The sequence below is a fragment of the Vombatus ursinus genome, unplaced genomic scaffold (assembly GCF_900497805.2).
Source record: "Vombatus ursinus unplaced genomic scaffold, bare-nosed wombat genome assembly UNPS02014837.1, whole genome shotgun sequence".
Taxonomy (NCBI): Eukaryota; Metazoa; Chordata; class Mammalia; order Diprotodontia; family Vombatidae; genus Vombatus; species Vombatus ursinus.
In genome coordinates this window covers 2,861,434-2,877,895 of record NW_020954615.1, presented here as the reverse complement: position 1 = coordinate 2,877,895, position 16,462 = coordinate 2,861,434, and the positions used below count along the sequence as shown (strand labels likewise).

General features: G+C 42.7%; 1 protein-coding gene across 1 annotated transcript in view; it reads left to right on the top strand.

The window, feature by feature from the left end:
* LOC114026323 (C-type lectin domain family 4 member F-like) overlaps positions 1-16,462 on the top strand; it is a 34,954-nt gene that overhangs the window by 15,197 nt on the left and 3,295 nt on the right. Inside the window, exons 2-4 of the mRNA XM_027839999.1 lie at positions 6,471-6,587; positions 7,137-7,283; positions 8,406-8,557. Of these exons, the coding sequence (XP_027695800.1) occupies positions 6,471-6,587; positions 7,137-7,283; positions 8,406-8,557 (416 nt within the window). The remainder of the gene's footprint in view (positions 1-6,470; positions 6,588-7,136; positions 7,284-8,405; positions 8,558-16,462) is intronic.

Below are 16,462 nucleotides of genomic sequence, written 5' to 3'. Positions count from 1 at the left end.
CTCTTATTTTTTTCTATTTTTTTTCTCAATTTCTCTTATTTGATTTTAAAATCCTTTTTAAGTTCTTCTAAGAACTCTTTGTGTGCTTGGGATCATTTGACATTTCTCTTTGAAAAAGGTGTGGCTGAGGCAGCTAAGTGGCACAGTGGATACAGCATCTGCCCTGAAGTCAGGAGGACCTGAATTCAAATCCAGCCTCAGACCAAACACTTGATACTTACTAGCTGTGTGACCCTAGGCAAATCACTTAACCCCAATTGCCTAAAACAAAAAGGTGTGGCTTTTTTTAGTTCCATTATATTCCTCTGAATATGAACCCAGATCTTCTCTATCCCCATAATAACTATCTATGGTTGGGTTCTTTCTCCTTTGCTTACTCATTTTTATTTATTTATTTATTTTGTTTTATTTTGTTTTTAGCAGCTCTTGGTGTAATCAAGTTGTTGACCTGAAGTATGGGGAATGATGCCCCAAGCCTCAGGTTCTTCTTACTATTATTTTCTGAGGTTTGTCCCTGGGGCCCAACCTTGGACTCTTCTCTCCACTCCTAAGCCATGGCTAGGGTCCCTAGCCACACTGTCCCACAAATGATCTTGCTCTCTGCAGTCCATCTGGTGGCTACAAACTACAGCTATCCTCTCTGCCCCTGAACTGAAATCAGGGACTGTGCTCTCCTGCAAGTGCCCACCACCAACAGGGATCCCACCCCTCACTCCTGCACTGACCAGGTGTGTGCTAGCTCCTACTTCCTGAAGCTACAGCCTGGACACGTCTGGTCAGCTCAGCTGTGCTTGGCATCCCTTGACAGTGGAAGGTCCTTCAGTCTTCTCCTACTCAGCTGTCAGACCCCTACACTTTCTGCAAAATGAAAGTTTCTAAAGTTGAGGCAGCCTCTCAACCCAGCTGCAGCCAGGGCTTGTGGTTTGTTGATTCTGCAAAGTTGGACTGAAGTGTTTGCACTTCATTCAGGGAAACTCCATCCCTGGAGGCGGGGTCTCTCCTGGGATCTTCTCAAATTGTCTTAGCAGGACAACTGCTTTACCCCTTGTTTTTTTCTGCTGCTCTGCCTTTTTTTGTGGAAGAAGTTTGGAGAGATGAAAGTTTTCTGACCTACTCCACCATCATCCCAAAATCCTCTCTCAACATTCATTTTAAAAAATTTCTGAGTTTTAAATATCTCCTTCCCTCTCTCCTCTGCCCCCTCCCTGAAACAGTAAGTAATTTGATAAAGATCAAATATGTTCAATCATGCAAAACATATATCCATATTAGTCATGTCATGAAAAAAGGCATGCTTTGATCTGCAATCAGACTCCATTAGTTCTTTCTCTGGAGGTGGATAGTCTTTTTCATCATGGATCCTTTGGAACTATCTTGAATCACTGTAGTGCTGAAAATAGCTAAGTTATTCACAGTTGATCATAATACAATACTGCTATTACTGTGCACAATGGTGCTGCTCACTTCACTCTGCACCAGTTCATGTAAGCTGTCTTGACAAATATCTCTGTCCAGGCTCTTACTGACAAGATTGATTTCTGCTTCCTTGTTGTGACTATCTTGGAGAGAAAAAGGGTCCTAAGCCTGGAAGCCCGTTTTAACATAACATGAATGTGGATGAATTGGTCTATGAGGGCCATTCTCTGGAGTAGGCTCAGATCATCACTACCTAATGTTACATCAGTCATTAGAATTTAATATGAAAGAGAGAAGAAAACATTTACTATGGGGAATCCTTGTTTTCATCATATTCCCTCACTATTTGTTTTGTCAAAGCCTGTGATTTCATTGTCCTAAGGTTCTCTGGATAAGGAAACTCCTTCTGCCAATACTGATCACCATGCGCTCCACCACTTAGTCTTAGGGAGTTTCCTGGGGCACTGAGGGGTGATGGTACTTGTGCCAGTATGTGTCAGAAGTGGGATTCAAACCAAGGTCTTTCTGATTCCATGAACAGCTATGCTGCCTCCGTACAGGATGAAGTAGGGAAGCAAAAGTCACATTACAGAATCTGAAGGTTGGTTAGAAGAAGCGTCAGCTGCTGTTAAATTTAACCCATACATGAAAGGAATCCCCACTCTAGCACAACCAATGAGGAATGATCCAGACTCTCCTTTCTAAGAGGGGGAGCCTACAAGGTGTTAGGAAGTTTTCTCTACATCAAGCCTAACTGACCTTTTTGTACTTTCCCCTCATTACCCTCTGGAGCCAAAAAGAACAAATCTAATCCTTTCTTCAGATCACAGCCCATCAAATACTTGAATGTAGCTTTCGTGTCTCCTTCCCATATCTCTCTTCTCCCCCAGTCTTCTATTCTCCAGGCTAAATGTGTCCTGGTCCTTCCAAATGATCTCAATATGATACGGACTCAAGGCCTTGCACTGTCCTGGTCACCCTCCTCTGGACACTCTCCAACTTACCAATGTCCTTTTCCAACTACAGGGCTCAGTACTGGACATGATGCTATGATAAGGGCAGAGGGCATTGGGAGAATATATCACCTTGTTATTCTTGGAATTGTCATCAGCACACAAAATATTCCCTAATGAAATGACTACCTCTAAAACTTAGTGCTCAGCATGCAGGGGGTTCTCAGTAAATAGGGTCTGAATAGTTTAGGTGAAACCCATCTGGAGGCAGGTAAGGGGGACCTGTGGAGACCAAGCCAAAGACTGCTAAGATTTTGTGGAAGAACAAAGTTCAAAGGATCACAGAATTAGAGTCAGAAGGGGTAATCTAGAAGAAGTCATCTAGTTCAACACTCTTCTCATTTTACAAGTGGGGAAACTGAGGAACTAAGCTTAAATGACTTTTCTAAAGTCTCTTAGGTAAGATTTCAACCCAGGTCTTTCTGATGCTGTTAGGTCTTCCTGACTTCTGTCAACATTTGATTCTGGAGGTAAAAGGGAATCACTGGAGTTTATTGAGTAAAGGCCAGACCTGCACTTTAGGAAGATCATTTTGGCAACTGAAGGGGGAGACTTGAGGCAGAGATACCAGTTAGGAAGCTATTGCAACAGACCAGGCAAGATGAGGGTCTCAAGGGGGTGGTTGGGTGAGTAGAGAGTAGGAGGTGTGTGTAAGAGATATTGAGAAGGTGGAGATGATGAGATGGCAAGTCATCTGATACTTATCATCTCTGAGAGTCATCTAAGGTATAGTAAAGCTTCCCTAGGTCACACAGCTAATATGTGTCAGAGGCAAGATTTGAACCTAGATCTTCCTACCTTCAAGGATAGCTTTCTATCTACTATGTCACATTACCTGACTGTATTTACATTATGACCTCTCAAATTATATCACTGTGATCCTGTAAAAGTGGTGCTATTACAATGCCTGCTTTTTTCTTTTGTTTCATTCTTCTTAATTTAAACACTAAAAAAAGACTATTTCCATATCCAAGAACACAAAAAGAAAATTCCCTATGAATTATGAATCGCTAATTTATTTTAAAACAGTATATAAGAAATTCTATATGTTACTTTCAAAATGGTCCTGCCTGGCTGTGCTTCCTTCTGAGCTGCCTTCTGGTCTCTTTTGTGCATTTAAAAAATGTTTCAATGTCCCTCTTTCAGGGGGGAGGAAGTTCACCATGAATAACCTCTTTCCTTTGGTACCCTCAATTAAAAACTATGTCAACAAAAGAAAAAATAGTAATAAACAATACAGTCAAGCAAAGTGAATCTAAACAGTGACAATGTAAATATGTGTATATGTATGTATCTTTCTGCATCTTGTGTCCATCACCTCTGTCAGGAAATGGGTACCATGCTTTACCATGGGTTTTCCATAGACACAGTTAACCATTGTATTGATCAGAGCTGTTAACTGTCCCAAATCTTTGAACATTGTACATAGGAACAGCAATATTGTATAATGATCTACTGTGAGTAACTTAGCTATTCTTAGCAATACGATGATCCAAGACAATTCTGAAGGACCTATGATGAAAGGTGCTGCCCATCTCTAGAGAAAGAACTGATGGAGCCTGAATGCAGACCAAAGATACTTCTTCTTTACTTTCTTTATTTTGGGAGAGGTTTGTGCCTGTGTTTTCTTTCACAGCGTGACTCACCTGGAAATGTGTTTTACATGTCTATACATGTATAACCTATGTCAAAATGCTTGCCTTCTCAATGGGGGGAAGGGAAAGAGGAAGAGAATTTGGAACTCAAAATTAGAAAAGAAAAGAATGTTAAAAATTGATTTCACATGTAACTGGGGGAAAACAAAATATTAAATTTAAACCTCTCAAAATTTTTATGATGTTGCCAGCCTAATATAAATCACCCTCCAGGTTCTGCTCACTTCACTCTGCATCAGTTCATACTACCCAGGACTCTTTAACATCCTATTTTTCATCATTTCTTAGTTAATATTCCATTATATTCATATACCATAGTTACTTCAGTTATTCCCCAATTGTTTAAGAGGCAACGTAAGTCACTTGCTTAGATTCTTGTCATTTTCTCCTCCTTTCACTAGTTTGTTTTGTTTGTGACTCTTTTGTCCATTTCAGAGAAGGTTCATGTGATGCCCACTCCTCCACCCCTTCCTCCATGTTTGCGTTCTCTTCCTCTGAGTATGAGAAATAACAAGTTCTGCCCCCCTCTTTCTTCCTGTTTTCTACACTTGTGTGTTTCCTGTTTTTTACCTTTCATTTGACCCTCACAACAACCCTGGGTGCTAGGTCCTATTAATATCCCCATTTTGCAGTTGAGGAGACTGAGGCTGAGAGATGTTAAGTAATTTACCCAGGGTCACCCAGCTAGTAAGTGCCTGAGGCTGGATTTGAACTCAGCTCTTCCTAACTCCAGGTCCAGCACTCTACTCACTGTGGCGCCCCCTAGCTGCCTAGGAGCCCATTTCTTGAGTAATGGTTATTTATTTCTCTTTTGGGCTACTTACTCTCTTTCCTAGTCTTTCCTCTGAGCTTTTATTCCATTTTTCGTGTCTTGCTTCATTTCTTCTAGGTATCCATGTAGTCTTTGTGGAAAATCTACTTTTTTCTTGGAGTCTCTGCTTGTGGTTCTTAGGGAGTTACTCCTTCTTTGGGAGGATCTCATCTACAATAATTTTTGATACTGGTCAGCATTTGCTTTGAATTATTTGTCTCTCCAGCTTTACTTCCTGAATTGGGCTTTGCTCTAGAGCTAGGCTCTGCCTTCTTCTGAAATGTTGGCAGAGTGGCTGGCCCTGCTTGGCTTGACCTGGTCACCTGTGCTGACCTACACTTCCTGGCATTAACCTCCCTCCCTTGAGCTTTGAGTTTCAGAGAGCTGAATCTTTAGTGTCCTCAGAGCATCTCAGGACAGAGTGTTATACACCTCAGAGCCCCCAGACCTGAGCTGTCCAGTTCTGATAGGCCTCAGAGCCCCCAGACCTGAGCTGTCCAGTTCTGATAGACTTCAGAGCCCCCAGACCTGAGCTGTCCAGTTCTGATAGACCTCAGAGCCCCCAGACCCCCAGTTCTGATAGACCTCAGAGCCCCCAGACCTGAGCCGTCCAGATCTGCACAATGCAGCCACGTGCTGGGGGCTGCCCATCACTACTCCCCACAGCTTTGAGGGTCCTCACCAGGGGCTTCCTCCTCACCTTGGAGCATTCTCAGTCTGTTCTCACTCCCTCTGAATGAAAAGCCTCGCAGGCTATGCACGCTCTTGATTTATCTCACCATACATGCCTCTAACCCATCTCTGGTTCTGTTGGGAAGCTACCACGTGCTGGTTCTAGAACTAGCTCCCCTCTCCTATTGTTCTAGGGCTTCTGACTGATCTCTTGTGCCAATCTAAAGTGATCACTGGATTTCTTGATCATTATTCAGATGGGGGTGAACTTCAGGCTTCTTGTAAAGGTCATCTGCCTCCCATTCAAGTAGGCAGCTTGGCCAGAGTTCAAATCCTGCCTCAGACACTAGCTCTGTGACCCTGGGTAGGTCCCTTAAGCCTCAGTTTCCTCATCTATAAAATGGGGATAATAATAGCCCCTACCTCCCAGCACAGTTTTAATAATCAAATAAGATAACGTATGTAAAGTACTTTGCAAACGTTAAAGCATTCTAGAAATATTAGCTGTTGTTATTAGAAGTCATGATGGCCTATTTTTAACATTCAGAAATGACTTTTTGCATCTAGACAGGGCTCACATGGCCACTGCAGACAGATATGTCTGTCCAAAAATAATCACATTTGCATAAATGTGCACATATGTAAGACAGAGCGGGGAGACAGGGAGGGAGTAAGATATCATGGGAAGGGAAGTAGGGAAAATAGAAAGGACAAGGTTAAAAGAAGAGGGAACAGAAAACAGACTTGGAAAGCTGATGTAGCTCTTGGTCTCCCTTCACCCTTCTCTGGGTCCATAAAGGGCCAGCCAGGGATCCAGTCAGCTCCAACAGGGACAAAGCCTGCTCTGACTTTGGAAGCTATTTCCCCAGGGCCTCTCACCGACACTTTCCCTTTCCTCCCCAGATGCACAGCCAGAGGTAGAGGCACAACCAATCTACAAGAATCTCAGGATCCTTTATGCCATCCTCATCCTCTTTGCTCTGATGCTGGTGGCTTCCTTGACAGCTATGATTATTCTGTGTAAGTCCCCGGGGGGGGGGGGTCTGGGCTCCAAACCTCTGTTTCTGGTCAGACAGGAAGAAAGCAAAGTCCAAGAGGAAGCATCTGACCAGTGATGCCTCCAAATGACTGAAAATTATCTAGGATACTTCTTCCCTCCCCCCCAAAAAAATATTTTGGGCTGTTGCTATTTTCAGAATGTTAGAGGTGATTGTCATTTCTATGATAGCACACAATCACCATTACAGTCTTGTGCAATGGAAAGAGAGCTGGATTAGTCAGAGATCACAGGTTCAAATCCAGACTCTACTATGTGTGATTTTAGGTAAATCATTTAATCCCCCTTGGCCTCAGTTTCCCTTTCTGTAAAATGAGGGGTTATACTCTAGATGACCTCTGAGGTCTCTTTCAGATCTAAACCTATGCTCCCATGTTCCCAGGTCATCAACAACCAGGCCAATGAGCCTGGATCCCATTCTTTCCTTTCTGACTTTTCTCAGAAATTGAAAGGTGGTCTAAGGAACCTGCCTTGCACCTCTCCCATCTCGCCTGTTTGTGTACAATGTTTAGACTCATGGGAGAACGCATGCCTATGGCTACATGGGAGACCAGTACCTTGCGACTTCATTGATAACTCCACCATGGTGGCTATGGAAATGGGAAAGAGCTGTTTGGAGAAACTCAATGCTTCCTATCAGGAAGTTCAACATAAATACAGTAAGTTTCATGACTATCTGTGCAAGTAAGGTCCTCTGGGGACCATACCCTGGTCTGAAGCAGACTCTTCCTTTGGAATCTCTCTGGGTGTGGGGCATAAATCCAACAACAACAATACCAACAATACCTTGCCCCATGAGATAGTTTAGTCTTCTCTGTGCCAGAGCATCCTGAGATGAGTGGCACCTGGTACCACTGGGTGACCCACCTTCACCAATTTGCAAATAAAGTTAAGTTCTTTGACAAAAGATCCAGCTCCCTGCCTCCTACCTGCTATCCACTTGTCTGTCCATATGTGTCTTTCTCTGGGATTACCCAACCTCCCCCAGCTCAGGGGCCCATCTGGCAGCCTGGCCTCAGGTCTGTTTGGACTTCTCTTATCTTTCCCATTTGTGATCCGTGTTGATTTTTCTTGGCCACTGTGAATCCCCACTATCATCATTTTTTTATAAATCTTCATGTTAAGTGGACATGAATATTTCCTAGATTTTCCCTTGAGATGTTGGATTTTCAGGGAATGACATTCAGAAAACTGGTTCAGATGCTCCCTGGGCAGTTGCTGTCCAGCCAGGCTCTGATTGGCCACAATATATGTGGCCCTAAACCTTGGCTCGAACGGGGAGGGGCTCTGTCTCATGTGACCTCTGGTCTGAGAGCTTGGAGCTGCCACTGACATTGTCCCAAAAGCAAACCACAAGCGTCCAATCTTCTTCTCCTAAGGGGCTCTTGTTGTCTGTCTCTGAGATCTCAAATCCTTATAAGACTCCTGGGTTCCCAAGCCCCATTTGGCTACTATGGTTATGCCCTTCCCTTTAGCCACATCTCTCAGAGTTATACCACCTCTGAAGATACATAGGTCTCACTCAGGTGTGCAAGAATTCCCAAAGCTTTGTAAGTGGCCTCTGCACACAGAGGAGATTCAGGAAGGAAGGAGAACTCCTGTTAGTTTCAAAGGCATCCTCCCTCTCAGCTCCCCCCATCAATCATCTTGTAGAGGTTCATAATGTGGGATCTGAGAACTTTAAAAAAAAAAAGGAAGCCATGGCATAAAAAGATTCAGAATCTCTGGGCTGGAGGGATCTGCAGCCCCTATTCATGTACTGTCTCTCCCCAACTATTAAGGGACTATCCTCACACTTTCGTCTGAAGGCTGGAAGCTGCATGATGGGAATATGTACTATTTTTCCAGTGAAGAAAAGCCCTGGGAAGAGGCTCAGAAGTCCTGTGTGTCTAAGAACTCCAACCTAACCTCAGTGACCTCAGAGAAAGAACAGGTCTGTGATGCTCGTGCATGCACACACACACACACACACACACACACCACAATTAATAGGCCATGGGAGAGAAAGAGGGGGAGAAGAGGGGAGATAGGAACAAAGTCTTCTTTCACACTAGAATCCCAATACAGGAAATGGGGGGATTCCGAGTATGGTAGATGAAAGATGAAATGACTGAGGTAACAAACATTTGATCTTCTAATCATATCGATTTATATAGCAATGAATGCCAATTGCCCAACAAATCAGAACCAGGTCCCTTCCTCAGCTTAGGACTGGATTCCAAATACAGGGGGAGACAGACTTTTATACATTAAAAACAATTAATCAAAGAAAGTCAATTAATTGAAAGAAAACAATACAATACAAGGTAGTCTGATTTCTAATTGGAGGAAAAATTAGGGATTTTCCAAGTTGGGACAGGGAGAGTAAACAGATACAATTCCCTGAATTCAGAAAAAAAGGTGCAGAATCAAGGAGCTGAATAGAGCTTATACCTCAACAATAATATCCCCTATGATGGGGGTTCTTATCCTAGGGTGCCTGACCTTGTTGCTCAAATACCACTTCAGACACTTCCTAGCTGTGTCCCCCCAAGTGTCTGTAATCAAAGGAATGTGGAAACAATGATTGTTCATATAAAACATACGGGTTGCTTGAGCTGTACAATTGTGAGAAAACTCCTTGCATCAGTCTTTGGATCCTACGGGGTTTCTGGTCAGCATGACCTAGGTCTTTGGTTAAGGGTAGCTAAGCAGCAGAAAGAGGTGGTCCCGATTCTCAGCCATGCAGGGCTATGTTCAAACAATACAATAAGATTTTCTCCCAATTCCCACAACTGAATAAACTTTTCTCACAAGACAGAGTTGGACTAGACCCATAATTAACTAGAAAGGGAAATGAGCTAGCTCCAGAATTGAGCCACAAGATGGAGTCAGTGGGGTTCACTCAATTCCCACAATTAACCACTTGTCCTAATCCCCTCAATCCCTCACAGGTATGGAACAGAATCAAACCCTGGTCCTGTAGGACCACAGAACCTCAGAGTGGGAGGGGTTACAGAGTCAAGGAGTTGAATCGAGCTTATACCTTGACAATAATATCCCCGATGATGGGTTCTTATCCTCAAATACCACCTCATACACTTCCTAGCTGTGTGAATGTGGACGATTGGCTTTATCTCTTTCAGATTCAGTTTCTTCATCTGTAAAATGGGGATAATCATAGCACTTCCCTCCCAGGGTTTTTATGAGGATCAAATGAGATAATATTTGTAAAGTGCTTTACAAACCTTAAAATGTGACTGTTATTAGTAACTACAACTATATTTCAATAGAATCAGTTTCCTTCACAATCCTATGTATTTGGTTTTGTGGATTTAAAAACATTATTCTGAGAAAGAATCCAGAGGCTTCACCAGACTGATGCCAAAGGGTCTAGTGCACGTAAAGGGTGAAGAGCCCTTGCTCTACCCCACTTGACAATGACCATCCTGACTTTGCCTGATGACCTCTAGGGAGCAAGAACCCACCATTCTGACCAACATTTCATTCCATTTGGCGCTCTCCTTGTCAGGCAGTCTGTATTTCCAGTGATCCTAAATCCTCTTCTTGGAAACCTCCACCATTGCTTCAGGTTCTATTCTCTGGGACCAAGCAGAATAGATCTAAAACACTGTCTACGTCAGCGATGTCCATCTTACCATACACAAGGATGCCTTTGGGTGTATATTGACTTCAAAAACAATATATGAATATCATCTGGGTTATATTTTTAAATTTTGTTATATTTCCCAATTGCATTTTAATCTGGTTCTGCCACACAGAAAATAGCATCTGACACCCCCATGCACAATAACCCATCCAAAAGACAGTGAGACAGAGAGAAACAGAGAGAAGGAGAGAGAGGGAGGAAGGGAGGGAGGGAGAGGAGGGGGGAGAGAGAGAGGCAGAGAAAGAGAGAGAGAGGGAGAAAGGGAGGGAGGGAGAAAGAGAGGGATAGAAGGGAATAAGGGATGGAAGGAGAGAGCTTTTAGGAGGAGATGACAGTACCAGAGGTCCTGGAGCACCCTTAGTATTTTTCTCACAACCAAAATCTCAGAGTTGGAAGAGATTGCAGAATCAATTGGTTGATCAATAAGAACTTACTGAGCTTAAGTTCCTATTGCTAGTTGCTAGGAGCTGGAATACAAAGAGAGAGAGAACAATCCCTTGCCCTTAAGGAGCTTATATTTTGTCTGCCAGACACTGTATGGTGGTAAGCTCTGGGGTTACAAAAGTCGTTGTTCTTCCTTCATTTTCAAAGAGGACCGATGACATCACAAGTGATGACTGGCACGTGAATTGGATTTAAGTGGGACAGAGCTGCACACTCATCAGCCTGACTTGCTCTCCCTGAGTCATCAAAGTCCAGTGGCAGGAAAAAATCAAGACAAAAAAGGGAAAAGTCTCTGCCCTTTAGGAGGCTACATCCTATTGGGAGAGACAACATGTAGACACACGAGTCTATACAGAATGAATATAAGGCAACTGTGTTGCAGAGATGCATGAGGTACCAACAGCAACTTGGAGGATCAGGAAGTGATGGATACATGTAGGAAATGGCATTTCAGCTGAGCTTTGAGGGAAAATGGATTCGTTGCATTGGAGGTAATGAGAGAATGCATCTCCGTCACGGGAGATAATCTGTAAAAAGACACGGAGATGAGATAGAGTGTGCTGGATAAAAACCAGTTAAGAAGACATGTTTGGCCAAACCACAGAGTATGTGAAGGGAAGTGATATCTAATAATCCTGGAAATGTAGGCTGGAGCCAGGCTATTCAGGTCTTTATGTACTAAGCAGAGGCATCTGTATTTGATCCTGGATATAATAAGGGAGCCATCAGAGTTTACTGAGCAGGGGATTGACTTAGCCAGATGTGCATGTTAGAAATCTGGCTGCTTTGTGAAGGATGAATTGGAGAAGCAAGGGATTTGAGGAAGGGAGGCCAGTAAGAAGCTACTGTAATAGTCCAGATGAGTAGTGATGAGGGCCTGAACCAGAAAGGTGGGCATTTGAGTGAAGAGAAGGTAATAAATTCAAGAGATATTGGGAAAGTAGAAGCAAGACATGGTGATTGAATGAATACGTAGAGTTGAGGGTGAGAGATCAAGGATTATTCTGAGATTGGAAATGTGGATGACTGGAAAGAAATCTTCTAGTAGTCCAACTGATATCTCTACAAGAATCCTCTCCTGACCATTGACAAATGGTCATGCAGACTTCCCTTGAAATCAACCCTTCCTCCACCCTCTGATAGAAAACCCACTGGCTCCTGAGGCAGCCCTATCTACCTTGCGGTAACTCATTGTTAGAAAGTTTTTCTTGACATCAAAACTAAACCCATCCTTCTGTCCCGTTGTTTCCTCCATTTTGGGCCCAAGCAGAACAAATCTAACCTATTTTCCAATCCCACTCCTGACACTTACTAGCTCTGTGACCATGAGAATATCCCTTAAACTCTCTGAATCTCAGTTGCTTCATCTGAAAAATGGAAAAAAATTATACTCGTAGCATCCACTTTGCAGGGTTGTTGTGTAGCTCAGATGGGTTAATGTATGCAAAATGCTTTGTAAATTTCAAGGGGATGCATAAATATTCATTATTATTACCAATGTCATTTGAAGGCAGCAGTCATATTTCCATCCATAAATGTCTTTTTCAGACAAAATACCCTCAGTTTCTTCAGCCAGTCATAGTATGACATGAACCCAAGGCTTCTTATTATCCCGGATGCCCTTTCTTAGGCATTCCACAACTATATATTAATGTCCTCCCTAAATTATAGCACCCAGAATTAAATACATTGTAGTCTTACGGTGTCTGACCTGGACTTGATGCAATGAGATTATACTAAAGCTGGACATTATGCCTTCCTTAAAACATCCCAAGATTGCATCTATTTTTCCACTATTGAGTCATACTGTTGTCTCATTGAGCTTCCAGTCTACTAGAACCCTCAGATCTTTTTCCAATGACCTACTGTCTAGCTATACTTGCCCATATTTATATAATTGAATTTTTGAACCCACAGTAAGACTTGACATTTACCTCTGTTAAATTTTATCTAATTACATTTGGCCCAATGTTCTAGACCATCAAGAGCTTTTTTGAAATTGATTCTATTCCTCCCAGTTTTGAGTCATCTGCAAATTTGATAAGCATACCATCTCTGCTTATACCCAAGACATTGGTAAAACTGATAAGCAGTATAAAATCAGCCACATATCTCTGAGGTACTCCACTGAACATCTTCTTCCAAGTTAAAAATTAAACCATTAATCACTATTCTTTGGGTCTTGTCATTCAGCCAGTTCCAATACATCTCAATGGTATTATCATCTAGCTCTCATCCCTCCATCTTGTCCATCAGAATAGCACGGGAAGCTTTGCTAAAAATCTAGGTCAATTACCCCAAAGTCGTCCCATCTTCTACCAGCCAATCTACAAGCTCCAAGCCATCTCCATGGCATACTGCCTAAGCCCCAGCCTCCACCTCCACTGGGAAAAAAAGGTCCCACCCCTGGGATTAGTGAACTTTCTCTTTATCTTGTCCAGTGTCAAGTCCACCATGCCACTTCCTGAATACCTCCATGTAGTGTTGCCTGTCAAGTACCACCACCCTTTCCCCAACTCTAACTCGAAGAATGCTAATCAGATCAACACTACCATTCCACAAAGGGCAGGCCAGTCATTTGCTCTATGACTCCAATCACCTTTCTTTGGTTCAAAGTACTGCACCTGGCCTCCATGCTCTTTACTGGTTTTGTCCTCTTCTATTAGAATACAAGCTACTTAGGGCAGGGACTTGTATCTGTATCTCTACTGCTTAGCATCGTGTCTGAGCTTAGTAAGTGCTTAATAAATGGGTTTTTTTTATTCATTCTGCATAATAAACCTGTCAAAAAAAAGGAAACATAGTCTGAATTCACTGGCATTCTAGGATTTCTAACTCAGGACAATTATTCCCCTCTTAGCCTGAAAACATTTTGGGAGCAATTGTGGTCTTTGAGCTAGAAGACCGATTTAAGTCACACCCCAGGAGTTCTCAGAGACACATACTGTCTTTGAGACAGACTGAGAGGAACGAGTGGAGACCTCAAGAGTTGAGCAGGAGTAGCAGTGAAGGACGGCCTTCCCAGCCCAACCAAAAATTAATGAAAAGGAAAGACTCGGTGACATGAAAAAACCGGTAACAAGAGAAACTGAAAGGACTGATTGAAAGGGGGAAATGAAAGAGTGAACTGTTACAACTGAGAAAGAAGAGATCAAGGAGGGTAACTGGCCCCCTACAGACTTCTAGGAACAGAAAGTTCAGATGGAAATTACTGGTTATACTGAACTCTTTAAGACCTAAGGGATTTTCCAAAGACAGTCTGCTCCTTCCTCAACTTTTTTTCCTCATTCCTGTCCAATTACAGATACTGTAATATTTTCTGCTAGTTTCTTTTACCTGAATATTTCCAATTGCTTGATTTTTGCCTCAAACATAAAGAGACTAGTCTTTTATTAAGTACCTACCATGTGCCAAGCATTGTCCTAAGTGCTAGGCATACAAAGATAGGCAAAAGACGTCCCTGCCTTTAAGGAGTTCACAATCTCATGGGGGAAGATAACAAACAAAAAGAAACAAAAAAAGAGGGGAAGGGAGGATACCTGCCTGAGAGCATGATGAAGTCTTTCACCAAGTGGGAAATTATGAGATGGCTGCCCTGGGAGCCCTCCTCATATGAAGGATCTGGGATTAGCTCTCCACCCTCTCCCATCAGAGGAAAGGAAGGACTCCAGGGGGATGGGGTAATGAGGAGCCATGAATCTCAGGGTTGATGTGAGCTTGCAGGATGATGAAATCTCAAAAAGTTTGATGAAGTTCAGAGGAGAGCTGCTGGGTAGAAAATGATGGGACCAGAGGTTAGCCAGAGACAAACAAATTTAAATTAAAGTACCGAGACAAACCTATGTCTGAATGTTACAGCTGGGGGCTCTGAGTTACTTGGATTGTACTCTTAATTTTTTTGTGTCTTATATAAACTTCATAAAGCAACAGAGGAAGGGATCACATAGATCCAAGCAGCCATTAGATTGCCCCTTGACTGAAAATGTGAACTAATTTTTTAACAGGATGTAGCTGATTAAATCTCCCAAGACCAATGGATAGTGATAAGTACCAGCCGGTCAACTGCAGCCAAAACCCCTGATTTATAAGATGAAACCTTGCCAACTGTTTACTTCCTTAAATAAATGTTCACTAACCATCCCTTTAACTAAACCTTCTAGAATGTGGCCAAGAATTAAGACCAGACTCACCAGTCTGGACTGTCTATATTCTACAGCGTAGTTATGGAAAGCACCTTCCACTGAGCAGTGGGTAGCCTCTCCAAGCCATGAGGTTATCGAAAGGGTTGGAACCATTCATATCTCAGGATTATTTTTCACTGACCCGAGCTCAGGAAAAGAAATAAACAGAAGCAGGAGCTAATGACTTAAGGGTCAGCCTCAACCTCGACTAGGCAGACACATGTCCTTGCTGTGGGTCACCAATACCACTGAGGCAAGAGAGATCTCTTCCACACTGGTGAGAAGTCTGTGAGAGGGCTGGTTTAGGCTAATTTAGCCATAGGACTGGCCAGACCAGGTACTTATTTTAGTTCAATTCAACAAGCATTTATTAACAGGCACTGTGCTAGGTGCTAGGGATACAAAAACAGAAAACAAAGCAGTCCCTGACCTCAAGGAGTTTACATTCAGGGGCATGCCAGAGTCAGTCTGTACAGGCTCACGGAGCTGATTGTTAAATTTTCAGTTGTAAGCATTTACACCACAGAAATTGGCAAACACTACAGATCAGGACTTGATTTATTGTTTTGTTGATTGTTTGTTGATTGGGTCCCAAGGCATTCTGTATTTATCCTAGCAGTTTGGGCATGTCCTGCTAAGTAAAAATGTTGATGTAAGTTCCATGCTCTCTTCAGTCCTCAAGAGAGTCAGCAGATATGAATCCCTCAACTCTGCCTCTCTCTGTAGAAACAGAACTGATTTGTGATCAAAGGATGCATGGCTGTATGGATTCGCCCAATTAAACTCGGCTCTGACCCCTACTTATTGGCCAAATGCCCCCTTCTTCTTTGAACTCTCCAAGGCACCTTAATCACATGATAGGCAACCCTCCACAGAAACAGAAAAACATGGTTAAATTCTCTTTGCGGCATTTTTACTACTAACAGAATCAATAAACAAATTTTTTTTAAAAATCATGATAACAAGAGATCAACGCATAATAATCGGTTATCAAATGGCTGTGAGCTCACCAGTCTTCTAGACCCAGAAGTCCACCAGCTAATGGATTGATCTGGACCCAAGAGTTCTAGGAAATTCATATGTGAGGTTCAAAAAGGACAACCCCACCCATAATGCTACTCCCAGGGTGGGCATCCTAGTTGACAGCTACCCCAAGTTCAATGTACTCTGTAGGTCTCACTCCTAAAACTACAACTCCTACACTTCAAGAGATAACCAGAGTCAGAATTAGGGTTAGCTCAAAACAGCTAAGTCGGCACAGTCGATAGAGTGCTGAGCCTGGAGTCAGGAAGACCTAAGTTCAAATCTGACTACTTACTAGCTGTCTGACCCTGGGCAAGTCACTTAACCCTGTTTGCCTCAGTTTCCTCATCTGTAAAATGACCTGGAGAAGGGAATAGCAAGCCATTCTAGTGTCTTTAACAAGAAAACCCCAAATGGGGCCACAAAGAGGCAGATATGGCTGGAAATGGCTGAATAAAAACAAAACATTTATAGAAATGACTTAGTAGGAAAAGTAACCACAAGATATCATGCCTAATAAAGTTGAGGTTTGCTCTCTTAC